Source organism: Glycine soja, chromosome 7, assembly GCF_004193775.1.
Source record: "Glycine soja cultivar W05 chromosome 7, ASM419377v2, whole genome shotgun sequence".
Taxonomy (NCBI): Eukaryota; Viridiplantae; Streptophyta; class Magnoliopsida; order Fabales; family Fabaceae; genus Glycine; species Glycine soja.
The window spans coordinates 45756306-45771266 of NC_041008.1; the positions used below are offsets into that span (position 1 = coordinate 45756306).

Sequence of the window (14961 nt, forward strand, 5' to 3'; positions counted from 1 at the left end):
ACCTGAGAGAGGGAAATATGAAGAGTTAGGGCTTTTGTGTTTTATTTGGAGAGGATATAGGAAGACTTTCACTAAAATAGGAAAGGATAAACATGAGAGAAAAAAAAATTCCTTCATAACTCAAACATTATTTTAAGTTAATGAGAACATGCCATCCACTAAGGAGATAAAATTCATTATCAAATACCTTTGCTTAAGTCAAAAGAGCTTATCCACTATAAATCAACAATTTGACTACAGAGCCTTTGTGTACAAATATAAATAAGAATGCCACAACAATTAAATGAGGATTTTATTGTGTTTACAATGATTCATATTCATTTTTAAAACTTTGATTTTTTTTTCCCTTTTAATTTAAGATCTAGTCTGTTATCTTTGTCTAGAACATTTGATGACAACAACATGCAGTAGCCTACGCAGAGAACAGATGCACTTTATAATACTCCGTTGAGAAAAAGCATTGTTAGTAAATTATAGACAGAATCAAGCAAAAGAAACTAGAAATGCAGTGATCATAACATTTTTTGTTTCTTTCTTTCTTCTTCTTTTTTTTATAAATAACCCAGAGAAGTCAGGAGAATCGTGGGTCCGAAGTTTCATATATTTCATTTCTTGGGGTAACCTCAAAGTAAACTGGCTACAGCTACAGTTCCTAAGAATAATCAAAGGGCGCTCCAATTGTTGTAAAAGGAGAAATGCCTGACGCTAATCAAATTAGTTTAATATTAATAAGATGGTATCCAAGGTTTTAGCTTCATATTCCCCTGACAAAAATTGTATTAAGAGACAACCATTTAAGTTACTCATCCACATGAGGTTGTTTTTCTATACTAGGTATTATGCATCCCACTAAGTATAATATTATATGCACGTGCGCACGCTCTTTCTTTATATCTATATCTGGGAAAAACAAATTATATAACAACTTTATACAATTTTTTTTACAACAAAGAGAGAAATATGAATTAAGAGAAAAATGTCTCAGACTCATAAATTCATCTCTACATAGAGCTTTTGCCGTGTTGCTTTTACTAAAATTCTGAAAACATCAAAATGATAAATTTGTTAATCAAAGGGTTGTGCACCTTTTTATAGTTGAGTTAAATATAGAATATGATAAATGATAATGGGTATCTTAAAGGACATTAGTTAAGAAACCTAAAATATTTTTTTTATTGAAAAACGAAAAATTATGTTATTCATCATCTTTTGCATGTTCTTTTATAATTTGTATAATAAATATTTTTTTTTTAATTTCTTAAGATATCCTTAAGTTACTAGTTAGCAAGACGCATATAATAATATGTGAATGGATGCTCCAACGATGCTGTTAACATGGTAAAAGCCTCAAGCTTTAATAACAAGACAATGCAACAGTAATTAAAACATGACGGTGAGTTAGCAGAGCAGATTAATGCTTTGCCGAAAGAAAAATGAATCCAGCTAGCCATGGCTGCTGCTTAATTAAACCTTACCAAGTACCAAAGGTGCACATTCTCTTCAATGCTTCTCACTTGCATTTATTTTAATATATAGAACATGTAGCTAGTGCGCTGGGATTAACAAATAAAACCTTAAAATGAAAAATACGATTAAATTTTTTTGGAAGAGTTAGTAAAACAGAAACATTACATATAAGAAAAAAAACTTATTAGAAATATAAAACCATTGTTCTAATAAAAAGCTATTTCATTTTTAATTTAAGATAGATACACCCTTTGAGCCTAAGAGGCTGCTGTGTAAGTGTGACTTAAGCTTCTGGGATAGTCGATTATATTAGTGAGCCAAACCCGTTAAAGATTTCACTTTTCTACAATCTGAAGTTAACAGCAAAAGCGTGGCTCGGAATATAATAATTATAGAGAGAGAGAAGCGCACGTGGTCTAATGCATGCCTTACCTCTCGCTGTTCTCTTTTTCTTTTTCTTTTACAAAACTGAGAATGATATTAATCAAAACCCGAAACAAAAGGACTCCACTTGCCTAGCTAGCTTGCATCGAGATCACTGTCATTTGCCTCTGTCCATTAACATTGGCTAATGAGTTTAACTTCTCTTCTTGACCTCCACTGAGACTACTGAAACCTCTTCTCTTCTCAATATCCGTTTTTTGTGTCTTCCAATACACGTTTACCACTCAAATTGTCCAATATTTCTTAATCCATTTTTCATGCCAATAATGAACTGCTATTATACGTACATGCTTCGGTAATAGGCTTATATACCTTAACGTTATGCGTTTCCAACCATAGCAGTTCTTAACATAAGCAACCAAGTATTGTTTTACGTTTCATTGGTTTCTGCTCTGAAAGTGCATTTTTTTTCAGAAGATTTTGGAAGTTGAATTGATTTTATTCAAGGTTTTTTATTATTATTAATTAGAGGGTAAGAGGTATATATCTGTCATTTACGTGATCATTTAACTTAATTCCGAATGGTACAACTTCAATCCTGTGCTACCTTGGTCAATGCCTCGACATTGTGTGCTATATAGAACAAGAAGTGAGGGGAGATAGTGCCAATGTTGTTGCTGAGATTTCAGCTGAGTTAGAAAGGGAAAGGAAGAAGAATGAGGAGCTCATGGAGAGAATATCAATGCTCGAAGCTCAGTTAAGAGAAAGAAACAAGGAATCTCAAGTACGGTTAGTTGATTAATTTAGTTTTTCTTGTTTATAATTTTACTTTAGCTTAAATAAATGCTTGCTTGTCTAAATTTAGTGTTATTTATGAAAATTGAGTCCCTAACTTGATGAACCAGCTTCAAAACATTTTTATATATTATCATCCAGCATATACGCTTATACATCTCTGCACACTGCATGATGAAATCTAACTATAATTGGCTCACTCCCTTCATGGTTTTTATGAAGAGGGAGTATCTTGCTAGCTACATAAGGATTAGGATAATTCATTATGCTGAATTTTATTGCTTGATACTTCTAAGTTCCCTTGTTTATTAACAAGTCTTCAAGTTAATATTATAATATGGATTCAGACACTACGATCAATTATTTTATGCTAGGAATGTGGAGGAATGATATCAATATTAAGCGTATCCTTTGAACATTTGAGACTAATATCAACTGTATATCATGATGATCAACATTTAATGAAACTTAAACCTTATCACCAAGAGGTTCATTTAATTATAATTTGTGTTCCCTGATTGTTGAAGTTTTCATCTGTTTTATTATTAAGGTGAAAATGTCTCCCTTAATATCAGGAAAATCATCAGTATGCAGTTGTGAGAAGCATCAAGAATTTCAAAAGACAGAAGATACAAATGGTAGATGATGAGAAAAATACTGTGAAAAGTGAACCGGCCTCCGAGTACAAGCCTGGTACTAAAGGCATTGTTCCTAAGGAGATTGATCCACCAAAGCACTTAGTTAATTGGATGAGCATGGACGATGGCCAAAATTTGTATGCTGAAAAATTTAAAGACTGCGATTCTGTTGCAGATTTCAATGAAACATATGGTGATGATGTATGTGATGATAATTTTGATGATGATACGAATAATAATCGAAGACATGAGGAAAATGATTTCACAAATGAAACGGTTAGTGCACAAAAAGATTACCTTGCTGATCATGTTGACGAGGAATCAAATGCAACATGCATGGGAACATTTTCGGGTGATCCAGCGAGTAATGTGAGACAAGAAGATCATGAAAATCAAAAGACAGGTTGCATATTACTTGCTCCACTATCCAAGAAGAGTGAAGTGAAAGCACACCAAGACCAAGGGAAAGAAATTAAGGAGACTGCAACATTTACAGCACCACTTGATGTCCCTTCTTCAGGATCTGTACGTATATCACAGAATAGAAAGCCTCTGAAGGTAGCTTTCTGCCCAAAAGAAGTTAAAAGGATAATTGAATCTGAAGCCCTTTTGCAAAAAAAATGCTCAGTCCCACACTATAAGGAAAATCATAGTTTTTGCATCACTTGGCATAAGGCACGGATGTGAGGATATGTACGAGCTGGACTTCAATCATTTTAGCATTTTGAAGAAAGGAGAACCATATGTGTCTCCAAGGAACCCTGGGGTAAGACTTAAGTCTAATCCTTACTCTAAAAATATTAAGTGACTGCTAAAAGATGTAATCAATTTCAGCAACCAAATATTTTGCTTAAAATTTATAGTCTCTGAAGAATTGGGATCATCATGTTTTTATTTTAATTCCTAGTTGCGTTTCAAAATGGAGAATACAGCCATCAACCAAATTCTATCTGGAACCAAGCCATTAACCGAGTTGGTTCATAATCGCAGTGGAAGCTTGTTCTTCAAGGCATTGAGCATCACACTCCTGTTTATGGCAGGATTTCCGGATGATCTAGTTCAGAAAGAAACCAAACACCGCAACTTAGACTTGCTTCAGAAATATTACAGGTTTATCAAATTATATACGACAAGTTGTCGAAGCATGTCTAGTTAAATAACAGGCACAATTCTTTTAGGAGCATTGCTCTAAATCAATGTCATCACAGCAAACCTATGAAAATATGAAAATTTAAATACCAAAACATACATTGTAAATTAGAATATTCTTAGGAAAAAAAAAATATACCACCAATATATGAAGCTCCATTTCAATATAAAGAAAATTTGAGTATTTTGTTCCAGGAGACCTTCCTAATACACTTGTTTTCGTCATCTAACACATAATTTTCCCGTTACAGAACTGATGAGGGTGCTGAAGGGGAGTTGTTGTTTCTTCCGCATCCATTCGCATATGACAATGTAAGATTACAAATCCCATATAATTCGTGAGTCCTTTGTATCATCCACCTGCATGCTCTTTTTTCTTTCAAAACTGCAACAATTTCTCAAGCTTGTACTGCCATACTGGTATTCTAAAATTAATTTGACTAATCAAGATTCAAGAGTAAACTCAGCTAATAGTGGCAATTAAATAGTTCTCATACAATGCATTATGCAACATATTCAATATAATAGCTACAATTTTATCACACTTAATTGATTTTAGCGGCCTCAAAATAGCTCTTCTTTTTTGGTATCACCTAATAGATTGCTCTTTTAAGCTCTTGTGTTGTTCTGGCAGGGTACTCATGAGCCCCACAATTTAACTAAAAAGACACCTCCTGAAAAATCAAAGGGAAGAAAGCACACAAATGCCGTCATCAAGTCACAGAATTCACAAAAGACACAATCTCATCAACAGGCAACACCAACAAGTTCAGCAGCTACTCAATTTGGTTTAACTGGCTATTCATCAGCTTATACATATGCAATGGCAGCATTTCATTCAATGCCATCTCAGATTTCCTCCCAAGAAACTCCTCACACGCCAAATCCAGCTCTTTCCCCTTCCAATGCTAATCATCGTATGCTGCTGCTGTCACAGCCAGCAAGTACATTTGTACCTGTGATGTATTGGCCTCCACCAAATGCATTTCTTCCTGGACCCTATCCTTCCACATTTGGATACCATTCTTTTCCTTCTGCTGCAAATTACATGTCATTTCAAACACAGCCTCATTACAATCACACCAAGCTGTTAGAAGGCAGCGGAAAAAATGATTTAGCCTCAGATGAAACTGACAGTGACTCTGATAGCAGCTGTTCAGGCTGTAGTGGGCACAAGTAGAGACCTGCGTTCCACAAATAATGGACTCCTCATTGCTACAATGACACGCCATAAATAATTATGTACTTGGAATGTAATCATTTTTGTAGATGCTCGAAGTGGCACGATGCATAGCTTTTCTGTGCAGCTTGTAACTCAAACTTTACGTGTCTTAATATGATTCTGAATCTTTGATAAATTATATATTTCTTCGTGGATATACAGTCCAAGACTTGTTCCATTTTGTTATGGATTGTAAAAAGAAAAGTCTATTGAACTCCTGACGAATCAAACATTGATATTTGATTTTTCATTGCTATTAGCAACGTATAAGCTACTAAAGGCCACTGTATATAGTTGTTGTTATAGAATGGCTAGGTGATTAGTGTCTTTTTTTGTTTGGTGGGGGTTGCGAAAATATGGAACAGAAGGAATGGAACCTCAAATGTGAACATAATTGACACTATATAGAGCAATGGCAGACAGAAAAATAATTGCGCTCCATTTCTTCCTATAGCGTCTGCAAGAGCATTGATGGGCGTGGCTAGCTGTACGTGATGAAATCAAGTACCTTGTTTATAAGGGACGTCGTACTAGTTAGGATAAAGGGACTTAATCCACTCAACAAAAAATTTAAGCAAAAATTACACAAAATCCAAATTAAGAATATTAGGATTGTAACTGTAATACTTTTCTTGTTGGACAATTTATGATACAACAAAGATATTCAAAACGAAAACATACTCTTCACTAGTTTTTCTTTTTTGGTTCACATATCCTTTACCTGTAAAGGTTGCCTTATCCATTTTTAGGGAAAGGCCCATTTTCTTCGATCCTATTGTTTCGTCGGCTCAGCCAATTTCAATTTTAGCCTCTTTCTGGGAAGCATAATATTTGACTAGCCAATCTCATTCTTACATTGCGATTTACCAAATAACTTGCCAAGAATTACCAACAAGAAATCTAGACTTTTTCTTGTTGATATTCTACTGGTTAATTCAATCCAGTATTGTATTGTCATTTCTCATTTCTGATTCGCATACAATTTGTAGTTTTCTGTACAGAAACATAGGAATAGGCAATCTGAATGAAGATGATTTCATTTTTGGCATTTCTCTACAGTACGCTATTGCAAATAGTCATTCGGCCCTTAAAACAGTACCACTGCGCCTACCCAAGGAGAAATTATTATGAAATTGGTTTGGCCCACATATCTTGATCAATGACTACGAGTTCAATGGCCCACTTTTGTATACTTAATCGCATTTTTCTAGACTACGACTACCTACCTATCAATAATTAATTTTGTCCGCAATTCTACATATTGATTGCTTAATCTTTTTGCTAACCTTCAAATCAAATGAAATAAGGTTAATTTAAAATTTATTAGTTGTTTGTTTCTTCAAAACTTTATCCTTGTGATCATATTTACAACTATTATGATCTCTCTCATCTCAAATGACCCAGCTGGGTGCTTGTGTGCATCGCTATGAAGCTCTTACAGACCATGGTGTTTCGTAATTTATCCTTGTGATCATATTTACAACTATTATGATCTCTCTTATCTTTTTATATATTATTGGTAAAAGTAATAGATTTTAAATTTTCTTTAACACTTTATATGCCAAAAAAATATGTATTCCTCTATGTATATATTTTTCAAATTATTATCTAATAACATCTTAGTCCATAACTTTAAAAGTGCAATTGACACGGATTAATAATATTAAAAACTTCTCTTAAAAAATAATATTAAAAACTTATTAACTATGAGATGAACATAAGCATAAATAAATAATTAGTTGTATATTTGTTACGTTAAAATTTGCTTAATAATTTTGCTTGATTTTAACTTGAATTTTAAGGTGATTCAACTTAATTAAAAAATGAAAATTAGCCTTATGAGGAAAGTCAGTTCTGTGTAATCCAATTTCAGCTACATCAGAGCAACCTCTCCCCAAAAAAATAATTTTAGTAACGTGTTTAGATATTGATGACTGGCAACCCAAAATTGTGATTTGAACAAAATGAATAGCCATCATACTATTTTTTGAGAAACATAATATTGACAATATATATATGATCATATTTGGCTAGGCTTCATACTCTTGCAGCGCTATTTACAAAATAAACTTATCAAGAATCACCAACAAGAAAAGAATCTAGAGATAGGCTCTTTGTCATTTCTCATTGCTCATTCGAATACAAACGGTAGTTTTCCGTGCAGAAACATAGGAATAATAGCTAGGACAGCACCAGCTGATCCAACGTGATTTCATTTTGGCATTTTCTCCCTTGCAGGTTATTGCTAATGGTCATTTTCGATGAAAACAGTTAGTACTGCACTGCACCTAATCCAGTGCAAAGTTCCGCGTGTACAAAAGTTTTTTCTTATCTTTCAAATGTGAAATTGGTTTGGCCCACATCAACGGACCTCTTTTGTTTACTTCATCCTTCTTTTTGGCCCACCTATACTAGTATCTATCGGCAATTATTTTAGTCCGCAATTATACATATTGTTTGCTTAATCTGTTTGCCAACCCACACTTAAAATAAAATAACATTAATTTAAAAGATTATTCATTTGTTACTAGTTGGATACTTAAAACTTGTTTCCTCAAGTCTCTATCCTCGGGCCTATGCTAATACGAGTGTTAACAGTGTATAATGCCCATGGGCCATGATTTATTTATTTAGAAAGAACAACCTAGCTTTATGAGTATGAATATCATAAGCATTGTCACTGCCATCATAACAGCACTCACACGCATACATAACATAATTAACACCATGAACATGCCCTTCTACCCAACTCTAAGCTACTTGCATAGTACTACATATATAATATCCTTATTGAAATTAAAAAAAAAACAACAGTAACATCGGAAGATTAAAAAACATAGCCTCTTAATCCTCCCATCCCCATGAACCTGCAGTGGTCTCGGTTCATTGAACCAGCCCATTTAAAGGAAAAGACCTTAATTATTTTTTGCATAATATATTACAGATTTTCTTCCTCGATCATAGACAAGGGGAGGAAAATTCAAGGGTCCTGATCATGGTGCTTGTTGGCAACATTGCACTGCTTTCTGACCTCACCCTTTGTGCCAGTGAGAGGGTTGTTCTCTGAGAGCAAGGTAATGGCTCTAGAGAACTCCTTGAAGAAATAGTCTTGGCTCTTGGCCATTTTCTTCACATAAGGCTTGGTCCTCTTGTCATTGGCTAGTTGGTGATCCACTATCAAGAGACCCTTGCTGTCTAATATGTTTCTGTAGTAGTTGTTGTCTAGAATCATGGGAGTGCCACGGTCGTTTCTCACGTACTGCACCGCCTTAGGGTCTGGAATGGCATCAGGGCACTTCTTCAGAATGTGAGGGACGTGGTCAGGGTTCAGAGCTGGATCAATCTCTGGGTACAAACGGTGCACCAACTTCACACAATGGGTTCGACCAACACTGTGTGCTCCTGTGTTCCACAAAATATCTCATCTCAATCATTCATTAATCACAGCCAACAATGCCACGTGTACTTTCTTTTAGCATATCATGTACCCATGTAAGTATATGTGAGTGTTGCATCTTTCATGTATGTTGTATGCTTGCATTTTTTTTCATTGTTCAATGTTAAATGAAAATTTATGGTTTGAATTACTTTTAAGTTAAATATTTTAAAAGTCAACAAAATTTATGAGTTATGATTCTTGTGTAAAATTTTTAATTGAATAATCCTTTTTTTCTTTTATTATGGGCAAATGTGTGTTTGCATCTAGCTTTATCTCTGATTAAACATGAGGATCCCACATATATTTATTAAAAGAAATATACGAAGCTTTATGTAGATATGCTTTATGCCTGTTGTCATTTCATAAATGTATGTACATGGATGGGTGAGGGGAGAGTGTATAGTACCAAGCAGTGCAACGACGCCAGGGGTGTCAATTCCCATGGCACCAAACTTGTCAAGAACTGCAGAAATGGACTCATTGTGGTCTGGGAGGAACTGCTCAACCACATCAGCTCTGCTCCTTCTACCATCCCTTCTTCCAGTCTTAAGAGGGATATGGGGACCTCCTAGCTGCATGCAACAATTAAAGCAGTTAATTACTAAAACAAATCTGGACCAAATAAGTCTCCAACTACTCATCCTCACACTAAAAATAGACCGATCTTGCTAGAATTATGGACAGGGTATATGTACATGGACTTTAATTACCTTTCAAAAGGGAACTTTGTTAAAAGAGGAAACAAAACAGATCTAGTGGGAAACAGAACAGAACAAAAAAGAAAGGGACAAGCTGGGAAGAGTAAATTACCGAAACAATGCCATCTCTGGCAGAGAGAACGAGGATATCAGCACATGAAACAACTCCAGGGCATTCTCTTTCCAAAGCTTCTTTGATGGTCTCAATGTACCTGAAATTTCTCAACCCAAAGCTTCTATCTGTTTCCTTCTCAGACAAGCTCCTTCTTGTGGAGTCCAGCAACAGTGAAGCATCACAACTCTACCCTCACACACACACACAAAAATAAAAAGTAAAAAACAAATACTTTCATATATAAAAAATTAACTGACAAAAAAAAATGACCAACATGCACCTTGCAAACACAGAACAAAAACCAAGCTTAATTACCTGAACAGCACAGTCATGGAAGATGTTCCTGAGCCAGGAGAAAGCAGTGTTCTTGTGGCGCTTGTAGAGAAGCTTGACTTGTTCTGTGATGATGTCTTCAGCCTGAGGGCATGATTCCTTGTAGAAGTTCATAACAAGGCCATTATTTTGCCCTTCCCCCGCAACAGAAGGACTCAGTGACAGTGCTGAAACGCATATTAACACAGCCAGAAAGGTTAAACCCTTGGGAGCCATTCTCTTCACTCTTCGCTCTTCCTCACTCGCCTGCTTCTGCTTAAATAAAGTAGTAGTAGTAGTGCAAATAAAATATTACTGTAGTCTGTATGAGATATGAGAGAGCTTTGGTAGGGTAAAATTGAGTTTTAAGCTAGAGTAATATACTATATATAAATATTTCATTATTTTTAAACATCTTTTAATATTTTTCATTTTTTTTATGCTTCTCTTTTTGTCATATGATAAGTTTTATCATATTTATATTTTTTATTTTTCATTTTAAATGTTGTTTAGGAATTAAGGTGTCCATTAAACTTTTTTCTTTGAACTATAGGTTAAAGCGTGCGTGATGTTGATGCTTTCATCATGATCCAACACCACAAACAACTCACTAAGAGATAGGCTTTATGTCTCAATACTTTCTTTTTAGATGTTGCCTACCAATTAGGGTGTCCATTTTTTTACTGATATTTCTTATAATATTTATAATATAAATTATAAAAATAAAAAAATTAATGATAATAAATTTAATTTTATAAAATTATAATTATCCTATATTTATTTATTAATTTTTTTAGTTTGTATAAAATAATCTGACTACAGTAGACAATAGTAAAGAGAGAGAGAGAAGCATTTACTAAACTAATGAATGACCACGTGATGTGCCTAGGCTAGCTAAGGGGGGACTCGGCGCAACTTTTCTTTTCCTATTTTTGGTTACAAAACTTCAAATTTTGGACTCTGGTGCGTAGAAGCAACGGAAAATATAAGTGTTTGTGAATTGTGACGTCGCCCAACTAATTTCATGCGTCAACCAGTTAATTTATTTTAAAATAATTATACTTTATTAATTTTTTAAAAGAATTTAATAGTAAAGTTTTATTTATAAAATAACATAAACATAATAGGATAAAGATGCACAAATACTTCATATTATTGGACATATTTTAAAAAATATAAATATGATGAAGTAATATAATGTTAAGAGAAAAAAAAACGATTACTAACAACTAAAGTACTATCATAACATGCTACGGAACTTGCACAAAGATTTCAGGATTTCGGATAGATTAGATGGTTTTTTATTTTTTGGAGATATGGCAAAAGTTGTTTGCACTTGGAAAAAGCAACGAGCAACACAGCTGAGAAAGAAAGTCAGGCATTTCAAGTGGCTTGGCACAGTGCGGCTTGTGAAGTCATTTTCAACCTTCCTTCATTTCCTCATTCCCAGATTCCACCAAATTTGACTAATATGCGTAAACTTAAATTTGAGTTTCTAAAAATAATCCAGCTTCTACAAAATCATCAATTTGAACCAACAAATCATTAATCGGAATGATTTTAGACTTAGGATTTTTAAATAAGATTTTGAATTCAAATTTTATGGATAAAAAAAATAATAAAGAAAATATCTCACAAAAGATAATCAATCTAAATTTATTAATTTAAGAATATTACTCTCTCAAATAACCTTTAAAATAATAAAATTATATAAATAATCTCTAAAATATTAAATATTCATTAATTTAATTTTCACATTGACTAATGTTCAACGCTTCGGAAACTATGTAGTATGATTTTTAATAGTGAATGATTACTTGTATAATTTGAGATGGATTATACGTTTATGCCTTTTGAAATATTAAAAAAATTAATATTAACATATATGTGTGTAATTATAATACATGTGATGACATTTATTTCACTGTAAAAAAAATATTTTTTCTAATAGTTATTATATAATATTATTTTCGTTTCTTATTATAAGAAATAATTTATAATTTATTTTATACTATCACTTATTTCTTATAACAAGAAAAAGAGGTGATACAACACCATGCTTACCACACCCAAAAAAAAAGAAAAATATTATCACATATATCAAAATTATACATTGAGAAATGGATCTAGATTAAAAGGTTTGGGGTAGCTGCCCCTCAAGATTTTTTTCTTCCCCTTAATATAGCATGTATAAATTGTACCCATAAAAAGAATTAATTGATTCCCATTAAAAATATATGTGAGTAGTATTTCATAAAAAAAAAAATTGTAGTTAAATACGTAGTTAATAATTATCTCATTCATACTAAAGTAGTTAGAATTAATGTTGAAATAATTATTTTACATATTTGTAAATATTAGATATTAAAATATATATTGTTAGTTATCCAATCATATATTAAAATGCATGATAAAATTATTCACCTAAAAAATAATTGTAAAATTTGAGTTTAATTGACCGTTAATTTTGACTAAAAATGATTAAATTATTTTAGTTTATTGTTGTTTTCAATGAAATAATGAGAAATTTAATATTATTATAATTATTTATCAGCAGGGTTAAAAAAAGAAAATTTTAAGTAAAAAAATTGATAAAAAACTTAAAAAAAATTAAAAATTGGGACATATAAGACAGGTTCAACATGTATTACATATGGTAATGAGAGGCCAAACTCCATTGTTGGGAGCTTGGCAAACCAACTCTTATAATGTAACTCTTTCTTATCATCTATTTAATACAATATTATTTTTATTGTTCTTTTTTGTGCTTATTTATTTATTGATTGATTGATTATGATTTGATCTTCTATATAGTATTTAGGGGATAATGCATTGAAAAATAGTTATTTTATAAGAACAGGAAAAGGGCATCTAAATTAAATAATTGCTAGAAATAGATTGATATTTGTTTAGCCTATTTGATCTTAATGTAATTTATTATTTTTATCTTTACAAAAAAATTTGAGAGAGAAAAATAGATAAATTAAGCTCTTCATGCGGGAAACCAAAGATAGAATGTTTTAGTAGATATGAGTAAAAATTAGGATAATATTTGATAGAGAAAAGTATTAACATTGCATCACAAGTAGTTTTTACATGTTGGACTCCGACATATTTACATTTTGAATGAATCCATCTCTCTGCATCTAAACTATTTTTCTTGCTTTCTTTCCTTTTACTCTTACCCTCAAATTCTATATTTACAATTCTTTATCTATTCTCCTTCATCTAATTGCTTAAAAATAAAATTTACATCACTTCAAATACAACCAAATTCATGTGCATTCGACACTCAGACTTTTAAATATTTTACTATTTGAGAGAAATTTGTATATTTGACAATCAAGTAACACTTACTAATAAATGTGGAATAACTTCGTGTTTTGTTATTAGATTTTCATTTTTTTATATATTAATTTTATGGGTTTTTTTTATTTCTAATACTTGTTTACATAAGACTAATTATTAGTTGGTGGTGTACTCATGTGATTTACTCTGAAAATATTATTTCAGAAACTAAAATCTTCAATATTATAAAAAACCCTCAATCGTTAATTAAGTTTCCATTTAAAATAAGTTTATACAAATACAACTATTGAAAATTGTCTAATAATTAAGAAAAAATATCAATAAACTATTTTTACTGTATAAATTTAGTCACAGAATGACATGTTTGTATAATATTATAATTTTGAATAATAATCATATTTTATCTTTTAAGATTATATGCATTTTATTTTTAAAAATATTAATTATATAAATTACTGAATTAAAAAGTTTAAATTTAACAAAATTATTTCATTAAAATATTAAAATATTTAGATAATATATTATTAATTGAGCATATTATTAGAAAAATAATTAGCATTTTCTTAAAATAACACATGTTTTTTTGTTTTTTTTTATAAAAACGTTAAATGATTTAAAATAAATTAAAATAAAAAAGTGATAGATAATACGAAAACATTTTTCTTTTTTTTATGCCAATATCAATTTTAATTTTAATTACGTGATTTAGTATCATCTTGAAGAAAGCTTGATGGCTGAGGCTGCTGAAGCTGGCTCCGTGTGGGTTCATGCAAGCCTCTGTCACCACCGACACTCAGAATCAGTAATGGATTGACTCCATAAACGCCAAGGTGGAAACCCCATATCCCATGACCCATCATCCACATATAAATATATAATAGTGTCTTGTAAGTCCAGACAAAACTGTTCAAGTTTGCTTGTTTTAAATTGCTAGCATTTATTGTCTATTTATGGCCACAATTAACTAAAAATTTAAAGCATTTAGAAAAAAAAAGTTTAGGAACATAATTACTATTTTAATATAGATGATTTTTTTGAAAGGATATATAATTTTTTTTATGCTCTCATGCAAGAATGACTAAATCTATAATTAATCCATGACATACACTTTGGCAGTGCCTTCATGCAAATAAGTAATAACGTCTTAATGTAATCAATTTCTTCTTCCTTAAAGGGCCTATACCTATGCTTGAAAAGCAACTTCGTATCATTAAAATGCTCTTTATATACTGCATTTCTTAGCTTTCTTCCACTTAGGAATTAGCACCAAATCACACCAATGAAAGGTTTTTATTCAACAAAAAAGTAGATAATGGACATAACTCATTCATTGCAGTGAAGGCAATAAGCAAACAAGTGAGCTATGGAATCATTGTTAAAATGGATTTTAAATTCCTGAAAACCAGAGTAACGTCATAACGGCAAGACAAAAC

General features: G+C 31.9%; 2 protein-coding genes across 2 annotated transcripts; one reads left to right on the forward strand and one right to left on the reverse strand.

Annotated features, from left to right (window-relative positions):
- Positions 1 to 3202: 3202 nt before the first annotated feature.
- Positions 3203 to 5818, forward strand: LOC114417707. The gene is made up of 2 exons (XM_028382793.1): positions 3203 to 4745; positions 5068 to 5818. The coding sequence occupies exon 1, from the start codon at positions 3282 to 3284 to the stop codon at positions 3969 to 3971; it is 690 nt and encodes a 229-aa protein (XP_028238594.1). The 5' UTR covers positions 3203 to 3281; the 3' UTR covers positions 3972 to 4745; positions 5068 to 5818.
- Positions 5819 to 8246: 2428 nt separating this feature from the next.
- Positions 8247 to 10563, reverse strand: LOC114420167 (peroxidase 42-like). The gene is made up of 4 exons (XM_028386047.1): positions 10223 to 10563; positions 9905 to 10093; positions 9501 to 9666; positions 8247 to 9057 (listed from the first exon to the last, which is right to left on the reverse strand). The coding sequence occupies exons 1-4, from the start codon at positions 10454 to 10456 to the stop codon at positions 8636 to 8638; spliced, it is 1011 nt and encodes a 336-aa protein (XP_028241848.1). The 5' UTR covers positions 10457 to 10563; the 3' UTR covers positions 8247 to 8635.
- Between the last annotated feature and the right edge of the window lie 4398 nt (positions 10564 to 14961).

Excerpts from the sequence above, each read along its gene's own strand:
- LOC114417707 (XM_028382793.1), top strand. The coding sequence starts at position 3,282 with ATGGTAGATGATGAGAAAAATACTGTGAAAAGTGAACCGGCCTCCGAG.
- LOC114420167 (XM_028386047.1), bottom strand. The coding sequence starts at position 10,456 with ATGGCTCCCAAGGGTTTAACCTTTCTGGCTGTGTTAATATGCGTTTCA. Across the intron at positions 10,094-10,222 it reads TCCATGACTGTGCTGTTCAG|AGTTGTGATGCTTCACTGTT; the intron begins GTAATTAAGCTT and ends GTGTGAGGGTAG. Across the intron at positions 9,667-9,904 it reads CCAGAGATGGCATTGTTTCG|CTAGGAGGTCCCCATATCCC; the intron begins GTAATTTACTCT and ends TGTTGCATGCAG.